The sequence below is a fragment of the Alexandromys fortis genome, unplaced genomic scaffold (assembly GCF_014885135.2).
Source record: "Alexandromys fortis isolate MF-2015 unplaced genomic scaffold, M_Fortis_MF-2015_v1.1 scaffold_16, whole genome shotgun sequence".
In the NCBI taxonomy this organism is placed as follows: domain Eukaryota; kingdom Metazoa; phylum Chordata; class Mammalia; order Rodentia; family Cricetidae; genus Alexandromys; species Alexandromys fortis.
This window is the reverse complement of record NW_026067893.1, coordinates 12,520,977-12,539,871: the sequence shown is the minus strand read 5'-3', so window position 1 is coordinate 12,539,871 and position 18,895 is coordinate 12,520,977. Positions and strand designations below refer to the sequence as shown.

The 18,895-nt window shown below is 52.7% G+C and overlaps 1 protein-coding gene across 7 annotated transcripts in view; it reads right to left on the bottom strand.

Moving 5' to 3' along the window:
- Sh3pxd2a (SH3 and PX domains 2A) overlaps positions 1-18,895 on the bottom strand; it is a 199,454-nt gene that overhangs the window by 51,080 nt on the left and 129,479 nt on the right. For 4 of the 7 annotated variants that reach the window (XM_050145395.1, XM_050145386.1, XM_050145404.1 and 1 more), the window contains one exon: positions 166-297. In XM_050145395.1, coding sequence (XP_050001352.1) covers positions 166-297 — 132 coding nt within the window. Of the gene's footprint in view, positions 1-165; positions 298-1,979; positions 2,117-5,977; positions 6,023-18,895 lie in introns of those variants that run through there. The other 3 variants (XM_050145425.1, XM_050145421.1, XM_050145420.1) reach the window with 2 other exon arrangements.

The window sequence follows — 18,895 nt, the reverse complement described above, 5'->3', positions numbered from 1 at the left end:
GCAGCCCAAACCAACAGGGGAACTTCAGACTTCTCGGTCCTCTCCCTGCCAGATGGAAATAACGTATAGCTGCAGAGGTGGGGGAGGAGGAAAGGAACAAAAACCCAGCAGGGCCCAGGAGCCAGGCTGGAACCAGGAGTGGACAGCCAAAGGCCAGGCACTCACCACTTTCGTTCTTCTCGATGACATCTACCACCTCCCCGGCCTGGAGGCTCAGCTCCGAGTTCTCTTGTTTCTTATAGTTGGACACCACCACGTACTGTTCCAGGATCATGGGCTCGGCGTTGGTGTCGGCACCTGGCGAGGGCAGAAAGCATGCAGTGAGCCAGCGGCCGGCCGTGGCCCCGCGGCCGGGGCGCCCTCTGTCCATTGCCCTCGAGGGAGGCTGCTCGGTTGCCAGCGCTGCACCGAGGAGCAGCCCGTAGCCAGGGCTCGCAGCTTGCTGGACCCCAAGGACAGGCCATATAGCAAGGCCCCACACCGGCCCCCTGCACCGCGGGGACCGGGGGACATGGGGAGCCAGGGGACGGGGAGGAGAAGGGGGTGGAGAGAGGCAGAGGCAGGCAGAGATGGAAGACAAGGAAATTGAGGAAAAAGCCTGCTGCTGCCTGTGAAGTTAGTCACAGCCCGGCATGGGGGAGTCTGCAGCGAGGCCTGGGGCCTCCCCTCTCTCCAGACTCTAGTGCTGGCTGGGGTGTGAGAGGAGGGCCCCAAGAGCACAGTGGGCGGCCCATGAAGGCTGAGATCAGAGCACAGGAGAGAGAAAGAAGGGAGGCGAAGGGGAGGCCCAGGAGGCCTGCTGCCTCTACCCCAGCCTGTAAACCCAGAGAGAAAAGGCAGCAGGGATCCCCTCAGGAGGGAGAGGGAGAGAACTTCTCCACAGCCTAGGTCCAGCAAAGAGTCAAGAGGGTTTGAGGCCGCCAATCACTAGGGCTTACTTGCAACCCTTAAATAGAAACACATGAGACCCGTCGAATGAGGAGCTGGGGGTGGAGGCAGGGGATGGGAGGAGGGCCCAGACTGTTTACTTGAAACCCAAGAAGAAAGTCCCAGAGCCAGTGCTGGCGAGCTGAGCCCACCCCCCATCCCCCATCCTCCCACCCCCGCCAACTTTTCCTCAAGTTCGGCTCCATTCCTGTCCTCCTGGCTTTCAGAGGGCCGGGCAGACGGCAGTGTTAGGCTTTCCGGAGGAGCTTTCCTGGGCCTCTCCGCCATCGCAAGCAGCAGAGGGTGACTGGTTCCCCTTGCCTTGAGGCTCTGGGCAGTTTCAAGAGCCTCAGAACCAAAGGTGGGGGTGTATCGGAGAGAGGGTAGGTGAGCCCCGGTTCCAGAAGCAAGTTAGTTCTTTGTCCTACTTGGCTACTGAACCAGTGTGACGTTCATGAAACAAGGACCGGGCTAGAAAGTGAACAGACAGGGTGTCCATCGCATGGCATATGGCTGGATGTGTTGTCAAATCTCTGCCTTTCGCCTATCACCGCGGACACTCTCAAAGACAGGACGCCCTGCTAGCCTTCAACAAACCCACAGGCAGAAAATGACTAACCACCTCTTTCAGGAAGACTTCCCAGACCTCTCCACCCACAACGGAGTTCTAGAACATTTCTTATACCACGCTGGTCAGTCAGCCGGTCCTTCCCACACCAGTCGCTGAAGCAGGAGTTCAAGGTCAGCCTGGGTTGCTGGTCAAGACCCCTGTTCCAAAACCAAAACAAATGCAAAACCCTAGCAAGTTCCACACAATTGTGTGGCCAGAGAGTTAGTTAATCCAGCGTTTCCCGTCTGCTGTGGTGCCTCAGCCCCAGTCACATTCCCTCTATATGACGGGGTCTGACTCACAGCAGGGCAGGTATGGCTTGGTTCACCTCGAGACACCCTCTCTCCCTTCCCCTTTAATTCCCAGATTAATGAGAGGTTTAGAGAGGACAGGAGACGCATGCAGTTCCCACAGCTCATACAAAGACAGTCAAACCACTTACGATCGCTTCAATGGTTCAAGTCCACCTCTCTTCTAATTACCGAACACTCGTTTATTTCCATACACACTGTCCTTCCGCAACAACGACCCTCCACTTAAGAATGGAGACTTATCCCAGGAGCTTTTAAACCCCTACACTCTGATGCCCAGGCTTCAGAGAGCCAGCTTTAGTGGGTGGGGCCTCGGCATGACTCATTTTGCATACCCCATCCTGTCCCATGGTTCAGCTTTGCAGCCAAAAGTGAGACGCAGTGCTTAGACCTCTGGGTCCTGTGTGAAGAAGGCGCTGTCAGCGTCTGTGGCCAGAGAACTATGGGGGAGTCAAAGAAGTTCATTCTCCTGGAAAGAGAAAGAACTTTTCTCTCACATAACGTGGGCTTTGCAGCCCCAGATGGAACCTTCGGAGGAGGCTCAGAAGCTGAGGTGTGCCCCGTGAGCTCACACACACAAGCCCCCAGGGAGCCCCTGAAAAGCCAGAATTGCATTTCAGGCAGAAACACAACCAACAGCTGGGAAGCCCAGCATCTGTATGCAGATGTTACCAGCTTCTGCACCAGCTAGACAGACTGTGCCCTGGGGGTTATCAGTGCCTCCACAGCACAAACCAGAAAAGGACCAGCCACCGAGGGGACCTCGGATGTGAAAAACAGGAGAAGAGAATACAAGACTAAAATGGGAGACAGGGGTGGGAGTTAAGTCCTGAGAACGCCAATTACATGCAAGCCCCCATCAGGGCCCTTCTCAGTCAGTCCCATACTCAACATGGAAGCAGAGCAGCACCGTGCTTGGTCCTCACAGAAACCTGCACAGAGGGCTCCACGGAGCCCCACGTTACACATGGTAAACTAACCCCTGCATCACACACAGCCTACACATGCCATTGATGCTTAGTGTCTAGGAAGGACCCTTCCTCATGGCATCCCGGGACCCCTGTCAACACTGGAGTTTGGGATTTTTATAGATTCTTATGGTCATCTCTAGCACATATGTCCTTTAGTGGTAGGCACTGAGTGTAAGGTTAAAGTACTTCCAGACGGATGGTGTGGCTGCTATGTGGAAGGGTCTTACCTCCCCAAGAGGGGGACAATAAATGACTGAACTGGAAGTGGGGCAAAGGCGACGAGAAGCTGAGGCAAGAAGGAGCAAGATCCTCCAGGTCTGTGGCCAGACGACAAAGTAATGAGGACAAAGACGAGGTGCCCATGAGGCGACAGATATCAGCTCATTTCCAAGCCAAGAAAAACCCAAGGCAAGATTTCAAAGCGGAGAAAATCTACACACCCACAGCCCTGAAGTCTGCTTGGGAAGTTGGCTGGAGCCTCTAACGCCTAGCAATCTGGGACTCGGGAAAGCAAAGCAAAGGGACCCTTCTCCAGGGTCACACAGCGCAGGCAGGCTGCCATTCTTCCTGGAGACAGCTGTGCGAGCTGTGGGATTCTCTCCTCCCCACCTTCCACCCCCAGTGCAGGCAGGCTCCTGGCTCCCCCCTGTGGCATCTGCCTCTTGGGGTGTCAGCATGGAGCAGGCACGAGGAACAGGTATCCAGATGAGAAACTGCTTGGTGATGTCATCTGGAGGAGCAGCTCTGGATCTCCTCCAAGGTAGGCAAGGCTTGGAAAATTGGGGTCTGGAGGAGTCTGCGGGAGGAGGGGGAGCCTCCTTGTGCTTGGCAGAGTGAGAGGGGTGGACCCTTCTAGAGAGTACTGTTTCCTGGGTTAGAATGGGCCTTTACAGAAGAGGAGTCCCTGGCTGGGCCTGCTAGGGTCCTGAGGATTGCTGCCCTGCTCCTGCCTTGCCTATTCCATCCAATAACCATCTGCATAGAACTTTGGGATTTCCTTTGTCAACTTAAGTTTCTAAACTAGGCCTCTGCCAAGTCATTTCCCGGCTCCCACACCTTCAATGGCTCCTCATCACTTACAGGATAAAAGGCAGATCCGAGCCCAGCCTTTCCTGTGGTTGGTGCTCCCCTGCTTCTCTGCTACTCCTCCACCATTCCACGGAACATTCATGATTCAGCATCCATGATGCTCCTGTGCACACTCTTCTTCAACAGCTCCTGCAGGCCCTGCCCCCTGCCCCCTGTCCACATGCATTCCCCTCTCTTTTATTGCTCTCAATTCTACCCAAGCCCTTCTTCCTCTCTAGGAGACTCCCTTAGCACCCCTGTCACAGAGCGTCTTGTTCTCTCCTGGGCTTTTGGTTGGGAACGGTTTCCCAACCAGACCATGTACTTCAGACCTGATATGGGTGCCACAAGACACGACCTAGACCCAACCATTGCCTGGCATTCCAAAGGCAAAAGAATAGAGTCAGGGTCTAGTCCAGTCTTGCCGTTGCTTGCTCTGGGGAGGACACTTAACCTTCTCGACTCTGGCCTCCTCATCTGTGAACAGGAACAGTATCTCAGGGGCTGTTCTGCCTCTGCACTGAAGTCACAGGGCCTAAAGCCCCGAGAAAAGTACAAGCAGCTGCTTAGAGAGTAGAACATGGGAGACGGAGGAACCAAAGACCTCACTGCCAGGGACAGCAAAAGCCACTGCCCCAATACACCTCTCCTACACCCACCTCCAGGCAGGCAGGGCCTTACCAGCAGGAGAGAGCCAGCTCAGAGCCCCCTGGTCACTGAGGGTTGGATGCCAGGTTAAGCAGCCCCAGGATCTCAATCTATTAGGATCTCTGGCATTATCCCATCGCCTCTCTGTTTCCTGTCTGACAGAATTCCCCCAGCATCCCAGAAGGGAAACCAAGGCTGGGAGAGACTCGAGCCTTGGACTCTCAGTTGGCCAGGCCCTGTGGGAGCTCAGCCCCAGGTTCCCCATAACCCTCCCAACCCTGGGCATCCCACCAAGGCCCAACGGCCGCTCGCAGCCGGTTCTTCCCAGGCTGCACTGGGCCTGCTGGCCTCTCAGCTATACGTTTGGTGAATAGAATGCATTGCTGTGGGCCAAGTGGGCTCGGGCTCCCTGGCGTGAGCAGAGGGGAAAAAGGGACAGGAGCCCAGTGATTAGCTCAGGCACAGGCCGGCATCATAGGGGACACCATAGGGATGACCAGGAGGGAAGGGGGACCTCCCCCACTGCCTTCTCGCCTGGCCTCTCTCCCAGGATGCTCAACACCCCCTTCCCTGCCAACAGCAGTGGCGGGAGGCAGGGGAACGGAGCTTGAGCTGTAACCCTGCAACTGGCCCAAGACCTCTTCTCCCTCCAGCCCTGTGGTGCCTCCCCATCCCTTCAGCCTTAATGTTTGCTCTTAGAAAGAACGGGACCCTGTGGAAGACTCTTCTGGAAGTGCCATCGCTCTCCCACCACTTACACTAAGCACTATAGTCCTGCTGTTCATGGCTTTTGCCACAAGGCTAAAAACCAAGACCCTGACCCTCTACCCAGATGGCCCAGATAAAGGCTAAGTCTCCAGGCCCTGAAAGTACCTCATGGCAGCTAAAAGCCTTGGGGCAATTCCAAGCTCTGAACTACTGGGATCTGGAGCTATGATCCACCCTATCACATGCACAGCAAGGAACCTCCTGCTCTCCATATCTCCTACTCCCCTGAGAGATCTCTGGAAGGTGTCAGGGACTCTGCCTCACATGAGAGATGGCTCATTTTTGGCTACTCTCCCTGGGATGGTCAATGTGATAAGGCCAAGAATGACAGCAGCCCGCCATCATCCTGGAACAGAAATGCCCAGAGATGGCATCACATGCCCTTGGGAAGATTATGCAACCCCCCCTCCCCCCGACACACACACCCAGGGCAGTGCAGGCAGGGCATGGCCGAGCTGGGATTCGAAGCCACAGGCACGGGGTCAGCACGCTCTCACCCTCGCCACTCTCCAAGGCTCAGCTGAGGACGACAAAGGGTTGGTTCTCCCAGCAGGCAGAAGGCCCGGGAGTGGAAAAGCCCCGCATGCAGATCAAGGGAAGCATGCGCAGGGAAGCCTGCCTCCTCGGCACACACGCTGGGACACATGTTCATACGCATGCACACAAGGCAGTACCTGTCACGTCCTTCTTGGGAGACTCAGTCCAGCTGGTTAGCCACACTTCCGAGTCCCCGAGAGAGCAAGGAGAAGCAGGAGAGAAAACCGTTAGGCAGGCAAGAGGGCCACTGAAGAGTGGCTGCAGACACTGAGGTTCAGGGCGCCCCGGGCGGAAGGCGGGGGAGGGGAGGGAGTGATTTCCTGGCCTAGGATGACTGCTGGGCGTGGGCCTGTATGATTACAGAGGCTGGCTGGGATAATGAGGTGTCTGTTGAAACACAGGAATCTCTGAAGCAGACTCCTGACCCAGGCCCTCCCTGCAATGGGATTCGGCTTTAGTGTGGGCTGGAGAAGGCCGCTCTGCTCTGCCTCTGTGGCCATGTGGGAGGCTGGTCCTATGGGGCCTGGTGGCTCCAAGGATTGTCAAAGGCCAGCGGGCTCAGCACACCAGACCCAGGAACTCAAATGTCAGGGGAGTTTTCAAGTTTTATGATACGGCTATGCATTGAAGTCATGTTCAGCTCTTGCCACAGCTGCGCCCCCGCTCCCCAGTAGACGATGATGTAGGAGCAGAGGACTCCTAGTGGTTCTCAACCTTCCTAATGCTGCGACCCTTTCCTCGTGCTGACCCCTAACCACAACGTTAGGTTCGTTGCTACTTCATAACTGTAATTTTGCTACGGTTATTAATTGTAATGTAAATGTCCATGTTTTCTGGTGGTCTTAGGTGACCCCTGTGAAAGGGTCATTAGACCCCCAAAGGGTCGCGACCCACAGGCTGAGAACCACTGTCCTACAAAGCCCTTCATTTCACGCTGGACCCAGGAGAGGGACCTCTAGTGGTGGGGAGATGAGGGCCGTATTCCAGGCTCAGACAATAGTTTCCCATCTAGGCCTCAGTTTTCTCACCAATGAAACAGGGAGGACAAAACCACCGTGTCATGGAGGAACTGGTCACTGTGGGCTAGTGTGCCCTAAGAACTATGATGGGGAGGAGCTCTTCACCTGCGCGCACGTGTGTTGGTTAGCACACCGCAGGAGGACAACTTTAGGGAGTCAGTTCCCGCCTTCCACCTTTACACGTGTTCCAGGGGTTGAGCCTGGATTGCCAGGCTTATGCAGTGAGCACCTTTCCTGGCTGAGTCACAGGGCCAGTCCTGGTTCAAGCATTTCTGGAATATCAAAAGTCACCACGAACCCTGGAGGTCACACAGGCACTGTCTGCTCATAGTGGAGCATTTACTCCCATGAGGACTCAGGAGGTGGGCACACGCTTCCGGCCTCAAGCTGCTCAAGAGGCACCGGGTTTATGAGATAGAACGGAGCCATTCCTGGAGATGACCCCGAGTACAGGGTACTGGTCGCAGGAGACAGTTACAGGTTAGTGCTGGGCTGCACACATGAGAGGCAAACCCTTGCAGGGCTGCTACTGATGGCTAGGGGGAGCTGCAGGCCTCTCCATAGCAGACACCACAGTCAACATTGGTCCACTGTTTGTGGACTCCCGAGCTTTGAGCCACACACCTCGTATAAGCACTACTTCGTTCCTCTCTGGACAGCAGGTGTTGTTAGTACTCCAGCTTGCACACACAGTGAACCAGAGAGGCTGCGTCCCTCACCCAAGGCTACACAGCTAGGACAATGCCCATCTCTCGCAAGGACACTGATCAGGCAGCCAGAGCTCGATGCCACCGTTTCAAGCACATTCATTACACACTTGTTCATAAACCTGCCTCCCCTCCCCAGCCCCCGACCTGGAGAGCCGGGAAGCTGCTGTTTCAAATTTTACTGTAACCCAAGGGCGAGTTCTAAAGTGGTCTCTGGGGTCTGAGGCCTGGGTACAAACCCAGGATCCTCCCCTTTAAGGGAGTTACTTAATCCTTTGGAGCCTAGTCTTTCTTTTTTAAATAAACCTCTTCTTCAAAGTTGATTTTTATTTCAGTCTCTTTTTTGAGTGATTGGCTTGCATGTATGTCTGCGCATCATTTGCGTCCCTGGACCCAAGGAGGCCAGAGGAGCTGTCAGACCTCCTGGAACTGGAGTTACAGGTGATTGGGAGCTGCCATGTGGGTGCTGGGAGTCAAACCCGGGACCCCCCTGGAAGAGCAGCCTGTAACGGCGTAAGCGAATGCAGACAGATTGTCAAAATATAGACAGCTTTAATGGGGGAATAGACTTACAGAACCACTGTTCCCGCGGAGACCAGGAAAGCAGAAGAGGACGCTGGGAGCACGCTCACCAATTTTATAGGAGAACTTTAGCCTGAGGCTAACACGCCCCCTAAGGGGTGGGACTTATCCCTACATCTCCCCCTTTTGTCCTATTTCAACAGATGGCGCCCAGACGTGATGGGCTAAATCCACTTAAAAACCTGAGAGGGCTTAAAAAGGAGAGAGAGAGAATTTAAGACAGCTTTTTGCTGTTTCTGGGTTGCGTGCTGCAAAGAAATTGTCCTGACTCGGCAGCAAGAAAAAACTGGCTGTTTTAAAATGCCGGCTTTCTGGGCTGTGCCGCCATTGTGATCTCTGTCTGGCTCCGGCGGGAGACAGAGCTTATGAATGGAGCCTTTGGATTAAAATGCTATGATTTGTTTGATGGCAACTAGACTGCTGTGTGCCTTAAAGGGGACATTGTGTGCCGCAGCTCAGAGGCACAAGCAGCTCCGCCATGCTACTGGTGCAATGTGCAAGGATCAGAGGCACGAGCGGCTCAGCCTTGTTGGACTGGGCGGGGCCAGCATACAGTACCTGTTTTTGACCTAGGAATGTCACAGCTTAGATTCTTAAGCGCTTAGTGATTTAAAGGCGCTTAGTGATTTAAAGGTGCAAAACAAAGTGCTCCTGGATAGTAAAAAAGTTACAGATTCACAATAAAACAGATTCAGACACTGTTGGATAAATGTACGTAGGCTTGGGAGAGAGAAGAAAAAGAATATAAAGAATAAAGTTAATGTCTTAAAAAGAAAAAGGGTAAAGTCTTTAAAGAGACAGAGTACAGAAGTACAGATAGTTATAGATTAAGAGAAATAAAGAAAAATAAGCCACGTAAAAATGTAAAATTCACAGAGAGTCTGGATTATGTACATTGTGTTTTCTTTAAAATTTTTGACTGTGAAGGAGCTAAGTACAGAGAGACATTTCATTATATGGGCTGCTAGGCTGAACCTGCACATATGTTCTAAAGGTATCTTGACTTCAGAATTTGGGTCTAAGGATATGATGCTTTGGAAAAGTCCTTTTGTTTTCACAGAGGATGTGACCCTGTGGATTGCATCTATTCCGATTTGGTATGATAGACCACGCCCTCCTGAAAGGTTGCTGTGAACACCCTCAAAAAATTACTTCACTCAACTGCCAACCGAGATGACCCTGGCACACAGGTTATACCACAAAAGACCTAATTAACGACACCCCTATTCAGCAGGAAGCAGTTTGGAAAGAAAAAACTACGCCCATGTTCCCAAATATTGTTTATAAATGTTCTTTTACATTTAAAGGGGGATATGATATAGATATGAATAATTTGCATTGGTATGGATTTTAAGGTCAATTTTGTTATATGTATATGTATTTTTGAACTTGATTAAGGTATTGTGATTGTGTAGTTCATTTAAAAATGTAATGTATAATTAGGAAATATAGGTTGTTAATGGATAATCATCGCTAATAGTTAAGCTTGTAGTCATGTTAATTAGATTTTCTAGATATATAGAGATATATTTCAATTAGATTGGCATTCTTCATATCTTTCAAAGACTGCAGAATATGGCATTTAAAATATTTTAATAACTTAGGACTTTTCATGACAATGAGACATGTCTGCTCCTGGCAGCACCAATCTACTTCAAAAGGAAGATGGGCATCGAAGAGGATCCTTATGGAGTTGGATAGTCATTTGGGCAAGAAACTGCTCTTGCCTGGACTGTTGCATAAACTGGACACAGAGAACCCGCAGAGAGAGGACTGCTGAACTTGCCTAAAGGTGAGATGGTCTTTCGGGGTTCCTGATTCATGAAAGAGTCTACGAGACATTCTACAGGACACAGCAGAAAGTGACTGAACTGTCTTTGGAATTTCCTGCTTGATGAAAATGACTGCTGGATACTATGGGCCTGTAGGCCGAAGATGGATGCCCCAACGGTACAGAGGAACTTTGGGTGACTGTCCAGGCAGCGAGATGTCTCTGTCATTTCTAGAGTTTTCTTATTTCTTGTTACTTAAGTATTATTATATCCTTCTGGAGTCTTTGATGGAGTTGAAGAATGAATAGTTATAGTTTTCCTTAGTTATGGTGAGAGATAAAATAGATATAAATATTGTAACTGTAATTCTTACTTGATAACTGTTTTGTTATATGTAATTTTACTATGTTAAAGTTAAAGCCTTTCTTTTTTTGTTTAAACAGAAAAAGGGAAACTGATGTGGGAGTGATTTCTTATTAATAAAGAAACTGCCTCGGCCCTCATAGGACAGAAAATTAGGTAGGCGGAGTAGACAGAGGAGAATGCTGGGAAAAAGAAGCTGAGTGAGGGAGTCGCCATGATTCTCCCGCTCCAGACAGACGCAGGTTAAGATCCTCTCTGGTAAGCCAACTCATGGGCTACACAGAATATTAGAAATGGGTTAGAACAATATGTAAGAGCTAGCCAATAAGAAACTGGACCTAGCCAGGCCAGGCAGTGTTTGAAAGAATACTCCGTGTAATTATTTCGGGCATAACCTAGCCATGTGGGCGGCCGGGTGCCGGGGACGCAGCCCCGCCGCTCCAATTTCAACAGCAGCCAGTGCTTTTAACCACTGAGCCATCTCTCCATTCCCTCAAAGTCTATCCTTGAGCTTCTAAAACTCAGGATAAAGTGACATGCCTGCCTTCTTAGCTGTCGTGATGATTAGATGAGGAGATGCCAGTAGCCACCATAACGCCTGGTAGTTACCAGTGCTTCCTGAAGGTTAGCCACCACGGCAGGTACCACTTCCCATGATGCAGCTAGCACGAGCTCTGGGGCACCAGGGAAGTCATGGTCCCAGGATGCAAGGGTGGTAAAGGAATGATACACTATGCTAGATACACCAAGAAAACCCCTGCATTTAGTCTGAGATACTTCCCACCATCACCTTCAGACTGCGTCAGCTAGAATAAGGGACAGACAGGGCTGGGCCTGAGGCCAGAGCCTCTCACCAAGACTGGCAGCCGGCAGGACTGCCCTCACAGAGCTGGGAAGGGCAGACATGCTGAGGGCCACCAAGGTTCTAAGTAGCTGCAGGCAAAAAGGGCCCAGTGAAGAGTGGGGTGGGGATGGGGAGCTTACCTGCCTGTGCCCACATCTTGCACCCTCTCTTCCTTTGTGGTTCCCTCTGGGTTCCCTCAGGAGAAAGTGTTTTGAGAAAGGTGAATCTCCCCCAGTGAACCACAGAAAGGCATTCTGCATGGGTGTAGACAGTCCAGGAAGGATTATTCTGCCAGCCAGGGGCCAGGGAAAGCTTACCTTAGGGCTAGGGGTCAGATGGTCTCTGGGCAGACCACTCAGTTGTACCATGATGGTGCAAAAATGAGCTGGGCATGGGGGAAACCACAAGTCCCAGTACCTGGGAGGTGGTGGCAGGATGATCAGAAGTTCAAAACCTGCGTGGGCCACTTAGATTCTGTCTCAAAATCGAAAGAGGGCTGAGATTGTAGCTCAATGGCAAAGTGCATGTCTAACATATTTGAGGACCTAGGATCCATTTCCAGACAAATAAATAAATGAATAAATATCACCCAGTGGTTATACCAGGAACAGTAACTGGGCCATTCATCTTCCAATAAAAACCTTATTCACAGCAGCACAAGGTAGGCTGGAAGTGGCCAGATGTCAAGAGACTTGAGCACATGCCCATCCTCAGAGGAAAATGGGATAGACAGAAACAAGCCTGTCTTTTTAAGAGCAGATCATTTCCCAATCCCTGGATGTGCAGAGTAAATCCAACCCTGCTGCTCCCAGCCCGCCCTGGCAAGCTCTCTCCTGGGGTGGGCAGGACCCCTTCCACCTAGTTCTAATGAGCAGAGGAGAGCCTCTGGCTCCCACAACCGGGCCCTCCGGCCAGCAGGCAGACAGGGCTGCTGGCTCAGTGGCAAGAGGCAGGCACAGCCAAGAAACAGCTGTGACCAACACAAACCAACTGGCGCTTTCTTTCCCTGTCCTCCACTGACCAAGGAGCCAGGGTCCCGCAGAACAGGGACACAGTTTCCCACAAAATGAGAGGCCTGGGACTGGCGTTCCGCACGCCTGGCCTTGCTGAGAGCTAGCTCTGTGGCCTCGGGCAAAGGGCCTCAATATTCAGCACCTGCCAGGGAGAGCACTCAGGCCTGCTGGCCTCTCAGGTGGTTGTCTGACGTTCAAGCCTTTCCTGGCAGAAAGCTGGTACTTGCCATAACACATGTGAGCGAATGAGCCCTGGAAGACCATCTTTCCAGAGAAAAAGAACCACTTGAACACGGGTTTAATTTCTGGAAAAACCAATCCCCAAAAGGAGATCGCTCTGAAAGATGCCTTATGTTTGAATATGAGACATCTCCCACAAGCCTCCGGATTTCAGGTCTTGTCGCTAGCTGATGGGACTCAGGGAAGTGACTGAAACCTGAGGCTTTGAACCTAAAATGGAGCGGGAGATGGGAAGACGTAGTGAGTGGAGCCCACCTGGAAGGAAGCGGGTCACTAGCTGCATGGCCCCAAAGATGCTTCGGAACCCCTCCCCTTCCTTCTCTGTCTGCTTCCCGGCTACAGTGAGGTCAACAGCTTTGCTTTGCTGTCTTATTTACCCCAGCCCATGGCGATGAGGTGGAATTGGTTAGTTAGGTTTGCACCGCTGTGACCTGTCACGGACAGCTGAAGAAGAAGCTTCATCTGGGTCCACGGTTCCGTCTACCATGGAAGGGAAGCTCATTTCACAGGAGGTAAACAGTAACAGCCGTTCACAGCACGGTGGACCAAGAAACAGGGAGCTCGGCTAGAATATGGGGAGGGACAACCTTCAAAGACTGGTTCCCTGGTGAGCTGCTCCCGGTCGCTAGGCCTCCTAAGAGCTCCACAGTCTCCCAAAAGAGCGCTGTGAGCTGGAGAAGCATTCAGATCACAGGTGCAGATCTGCTCCGTGACAATGACTGTGACCTCTGTGGCACCATGAGTCAAAACAGACCCGTCCTCCCTTTGAACTGTTCCCTCGGGCATCTGCTAGAGCCAATGGAAGACTGAGCAAGGCATCGGGCGGGGGCAGAGACACGGAGCAAGAGTAACAAGGACCTGGGCCTTGTGCCCACTTTGCCATTTACAGTGGCTGAAGTAGGACATCTAGCAATCTGACTTCTTGTCATCCCCACCTTCTTCAGGAGTTTGCACACTGGCGTCACCCGCTCCCCGGAAGGCTCCAGGACAGGTGGGAGCGACGGCTTAGGGAGACGATGGGAAGCAGGCAACAGCAAAAGCTGTGGGTTCCACGGTGATAAGATGGTGTAGAGACGGGGTCTTTCAGTTACCCATGATGTCCATGGTCCTGCTGGCCAGCAACACCACACAGAATCTAGGCCCAGAGAAAGATCCAGAGTCTGCAGGTACGGCCAATCGTTGGGCTTGGTGCACACTCGGTGGCTGACCCTGGCTCCTGCTGGGTCTGAGTGATGAGGAAGAAGCCAAGAACGACAGGCAGGTACTCCTGAATTTCCAGAAGCCCCTCCCCCCCGTCAGGCTGTCCTAGCTACTCTAAACGAGAAAAGGACCCCGCCTCCCCTGTCACCCTAAGCCCCTAACCGTGAGCAACTGCAGCGCAGTGGGAACCAAGCTCCACATACCCAGTCCAGCCTTAAACTGTGTGTGCAGGATACTTCCCTGGAGGAGAGCAAGTTCCACATTCCCAACTAATAAACCTATGGTAGGCTTCAGGCCTGGGTGGAGGGACAAGAAGGGGGTGGGCTGCCAACTGCTCAGACTCCGTGGAGAATGACAGAGAGCCAAAGGCGTGGGGGACCAGTTTTCACGGCTCAGGGATTCTGCCAGGACCGATGGAATGAAAATCTCTGGCCTCCCCAGCCCTTCCCTCTGTCAGGATCTCAGGAGAGGCCTCTCCCTCTTTGGGAATTCTATTGTTCATACCCGTGAGCAGCTTCTAAGCAACCAGCTGCATCCTAACCCTCCCTTCCTTCTTTTGCTACAACTTGACTTTGCACAGGGCCAATTTCTTAAGTTTCCGAGACTCCGCGTGCTTCTTTTTCTCTCTGACTATGCCACCAGGAAACCTGGCCACTGTAGCTGCCAGCCCCGTATTTAATGGTAGCAGCAGCAGCAGGAGCTGTTTTCAGGACAGGAGCATGTCCCTGTCTCCCCCACTGACATGGACACTTGTTCCAACAGCCCCACAGGGCTCATCCGTGTCTTATAGAGGAATTGTCTTCGGGGAGAGGGAGCGGGCACAACCATGAGAAAGACTATTGCCATCTGGACGAGCGTGGCACAAGAGAAGACGGTCAAGGGCCAGTTTCCCCAGCTCATTACTATGCTTCAGTCAAACTTCTTATCCTGGTTGAAGGTCAGGTTTAAGTGTGATTTTGAGGCCGGGCGACGGTGGTGTGCGCCTTTAATCCCAGCACTCAGCAGAGGCAGGAGGATCTCAGTGAGTTTGAGGCCAGCCTGGTCTACAACGTGAGTTCCAGGACAGCCAGGACTGTTACACAGAGAAACCCTGTCTCAGGAGTTGGGGGCGTGGGATGAGGAGTGAATTCGATTGGGCAGTGCTGGGAGACAAGGCCTCACGGAGGTGTTTGGGTCACGTGGATGTAACCACCAGGAAGGGGTAAGCCTTTCTCCCAGGAGCAGCTTGGCTACTACTGTGAATTTTGGGCCTCCTTTTGTCCCTTCTGCACATGCCCACTTGCCCTGTCGCTGTTGGACATCTTCGGCTTCCTGGTCCTATCACACAGGCCAGAAAGACCATGTGGGGACTCACGGACACACACACACACACACACACAGAGAGAGAGAGAGAGAAAGAGAGAGAGAGAGAGAGAGAGAGAGAGAGAGAGAGAGAGAGAGAGAGAGAGAACACCACCTGCTTAAGATTCAGGCAGACAGCATCACTTCTCACACGACCTGAGGAGTGTGGGGCACGGCTCTGAACATCTGACGTGTTTTCTTACTTAACCCTTACAATAATCTGCCTTCTGAAGATGAGGAAACTGAGGCTCAGAAGAGTTAATGTCCTTTCCCAAGGCCCCACAGCAAGGAAGAGGTGGTGTCAGAGTGGAGCCCAGGCAAGTGAGCCCGGAATCGGGAACAAAGGGGCCCTCAGGGGAGATCTCATTTTCTGGTCTTTCCCTCTGGCCTTATGTCTTTCTGCTCTGCTCCTCTCTGTTAAACTCAGCCATGTTCCCACAATTTGTCTGCAGCTACAAAAGTCTCCTTCCCCAGAGTGTTGCCCTTCCCAGAATCCACGTACACATGGGACAGCCCAGCCTAGGGTAGGAATGTACTGAGCTGCTGGAGGAAAACAAGCAGACGGTCTGCTCAGGTGGGGAAATGGGGGTGGCCCATAGCTTCTGAAGGACCAAGAAAAGGATGCCTTCCTGAGCCAGGGCTGGGATGGAGCCAGTGCAGCCCAGTGGGTGCAGAAAAAGCCACCTTTGGAAACACTCAGCTGTCTGGGGGGAGGGGCTTCAGCAGAGAGCAGCAGGCAGGCCTGCATGGTGCTGAGACCAGAAGCTTCTGTTTAAAGACAGGTGGCCACATTCGTTAGTTGGGAGATGTGTGGGCAGACAAAGGGGCACTGAGTGGGGAAATGGAGGGGCGGGGCCGAGCATCTGCTCCTAGCAGCTGGGCTTGACCCGGCACAGCCCCTCGGGTGTGGCCTCCCCCTCAGTTCTCAGGTCCTTACCTCTCCTGGAGCCCTGCTGCTTGTGTGCAAGAAACAAACACAAGACCAAAAATTCCAGCATCCCAGCCACTCCCTCCACAGGGTGGTCTGCCTTGGTGGTCCTCCCTGCAGCTGCTCCACCCACCATCCCCTGAGAAGCCCCCACTTAGGGCACTGTGTGTGCACGTGCATGCACATGTGCACACACACACACACACACACACACACACACACACACACACACACACGTAGCACAGAAATGAGTCAGTGACTCAATAAGACAGACAGTCAGACACTTCAGACCTATAGACTTAGTCCTGTACCCATCTCTTGGCAAGCCCTTTCCGGAGCCAACAGGGAGGGCAGGGCTGCAGGGAGGGGGTCAAGGGCAGCAGGTCAGGATAGACCTTCCAATCTAGGTAGTCTCGGGTAGAACATCTCTCACTCTGGACTCAATCGACTGCGGCTGTTTAGTGAGCAGCGTCCACAGGCCCTGCTGGGCCCTGCTGATGACCCAGTTCTACATGCCATCTTCAGCACAGGAGGAGGGACCGTTCAACGCCTCCCCTTCCCCAGTGATCTTGTCTGCCCTGTCTTGAAGCAGCCTGGCACCCTTGGCTACCTGCTTGACCCTGTCCAGGCACCCGCAAAGGGCATCCTTCTGCTCTGAAGCTCACTGGAGTGGACCGAAAGAGAGGAATCAGGGTGAGTCAGTCCCCTTGCCGGTATAACAGGGCCTGATTCTGAGCAAGGCTCACAAGCCACAGAAGTGAGGTAAGGGCTCTTGTCTGAACTGAAGTTGGGAATACCCATTTTTTAAGGTTGGTCTGTCTCACTCATCTTTCCCTGTCCCATTCACTGTTTCATGCAGCTCCAGAGTGCCTGCCGGGGGCTGCGTTAGCAAGTGTTCACACGGCAGGAGTTTAATAAAAGCACACTGAGCTAGGCACGGCACATATCCCGGGGTGAGAGCACGTGCCCGAAAATCCTTTGGACTCTGCCATACCTCAAAGTGTCTGTCCAGTTAACCCTCAGCGGATGCTGGGAGCGTGAACTTTTTTGTTCCTTGCTTTGCTGGTTTCATAGGAACCCAGGCCCACTGATTTCTGCGGCCCTGATATTAATCTAGTCCAGAGTTGTCCTCCTGAGCCACATGCAGGCCTTCTGAGGCTGGGGGATGCCCTCAACCTTCCTGGACACTGTGGTACACAGACCCTCAGGCCGAGCAAACATCCCAGAAGGCTGCTGACTGACATTTGCTTCAAAGTGTTCCAAAAACTTTAAAAAAACAAAACAAAAACAAAAACAAACCCATAACCAATATAGTTGTGTGACAAGATGGATGTCACCGGAAACAGGAGTCTGTGCAGGGGCAACGTGCTTATCATGACCGGTAAAATCCAGGGCCGTAGGACCCCCTCCTCCATGGTGTCTGCCTGAAGCCCCTGGGCCTCTCCCGCCTTGGACTGGCCAGGTCCCCTGAGCTTAATGATGCCACATAAACAGCAGTGTGTGCACACGCACACAGAAGCATGCATGCATGCCTCGCTGCTGGGGAAATCCCACCGCTGGCTCTCAGGTGACTGAACTTTGCCCAGAAAGCGGCAGCTGTGAGAGTGCCTTCAGGACAGGGGAGGGCTGGGGGCGGGGCTAACCCTTCTTCCACACCACAGTCCAGGCTGAGCTTCCCACCAAGAAGAACCAACGGACGGACATAGACAGACCATGTCTCTGAGCCCTGCTCTGCTCTAGAAAAAAAGGCTGTTCCATGTCAGTCCGTCAATAACGCTGGGGAGTCTCCCCAAAGGGGGCCACAGGCAGAGCCCTAGGGAGCATGTCCTATGGCAGACACCTAGGTGGGGGACCATGGCCAGGAAAACAGCTAGAATGATTGCACTCCTTTTATGGGTGTGAACAAGCATCTCTGAGACTGCGAAGGCTGGAGGAGGCCCCGGGGACAAGCGCTTTTCCATTCAGGTGCACTGTTCCTATTAGCAGAGGTGATCTGTGCTAGCTCTCTGAACAGCACCTCACGGTTGGTACTTGGAGAATGTGGAGGAGCGGCGTGCTCAGTTGACTTTACATGTTTCCTTACTGAGATAGCCTGTAGCCCAGGCTGCCCTCAAACTCATGACCCACGTGCCGCAGTCTCCCGAAGTTTAGAGACAGTGTGTCAATGTAACCCAGACTGGCCCGAAATTTGCTATGTAGCTGAGTACGACGCCTGCTTCCTCTGTTGGGATTGCAGGCATGTGTCACCATAGCCACCTGAGATGCCCAGTTTAGAGGAGGCCTGCACACTGGGTCACCAAGGGCTGTGACTGGCCAGACACCTTCTGCACAGCCGCTCCCTCTCTTTGCCTGGCACTCAGGAGGCTGACGCAGGAAATGCACACGTCCACTGCCAGTATGGGTGTGCTGGCTAGTTTTTATGTCAACTTGGCGTAAGCTAGGGCCATCTAGGAAAGCATCTCAATCAAGAAAATACTTGTCTGATGACTGATATGAGAGGTCCAGCCCACTGCGGGCGGCGCTACCACTAGGCAGCAGTCCTGGATGGGACAGGAAAGTCAGTAGACAGTGTTCCCCCATGCCTTCTGCTTCAGTTTCTGCTTGCAGGTTCCTGCCCCGACTTCCCCTAGTGATGGAGTGTGTTCGGAGAACTGTAAGATGAAATAAACCCTTTCCTCCCAAGTTGCTTAGTATCATGATGTTTTATCAGCAACAGAAACCCTAACTGGGACACTGGACAAATTAGCTAGATTTCATCTAAAAAAGAAAGGGGGGGGGTTGGGGGTTGGAGCTACATAGATCAGTGGTAGACAACTTACTTGCTTAGCATGCATGAGGTTGAATCCCTAGTGACGGTTTGAATGAGAATGTCCCCCATACACTCATATGTTTGCATGCTTGGTTCCTAATTGGTGGAACTGTTTGGGAGGGATTAGGAGGTGTGTCTCTGGGGATGGGCTCTGAGGTCTTCAAAGACTCCCACCATCCCCAGTATGCTCTCTGTCTCCTGCTTATGGACCAAGACGTGAGCTCTCAGCTGGCTGCT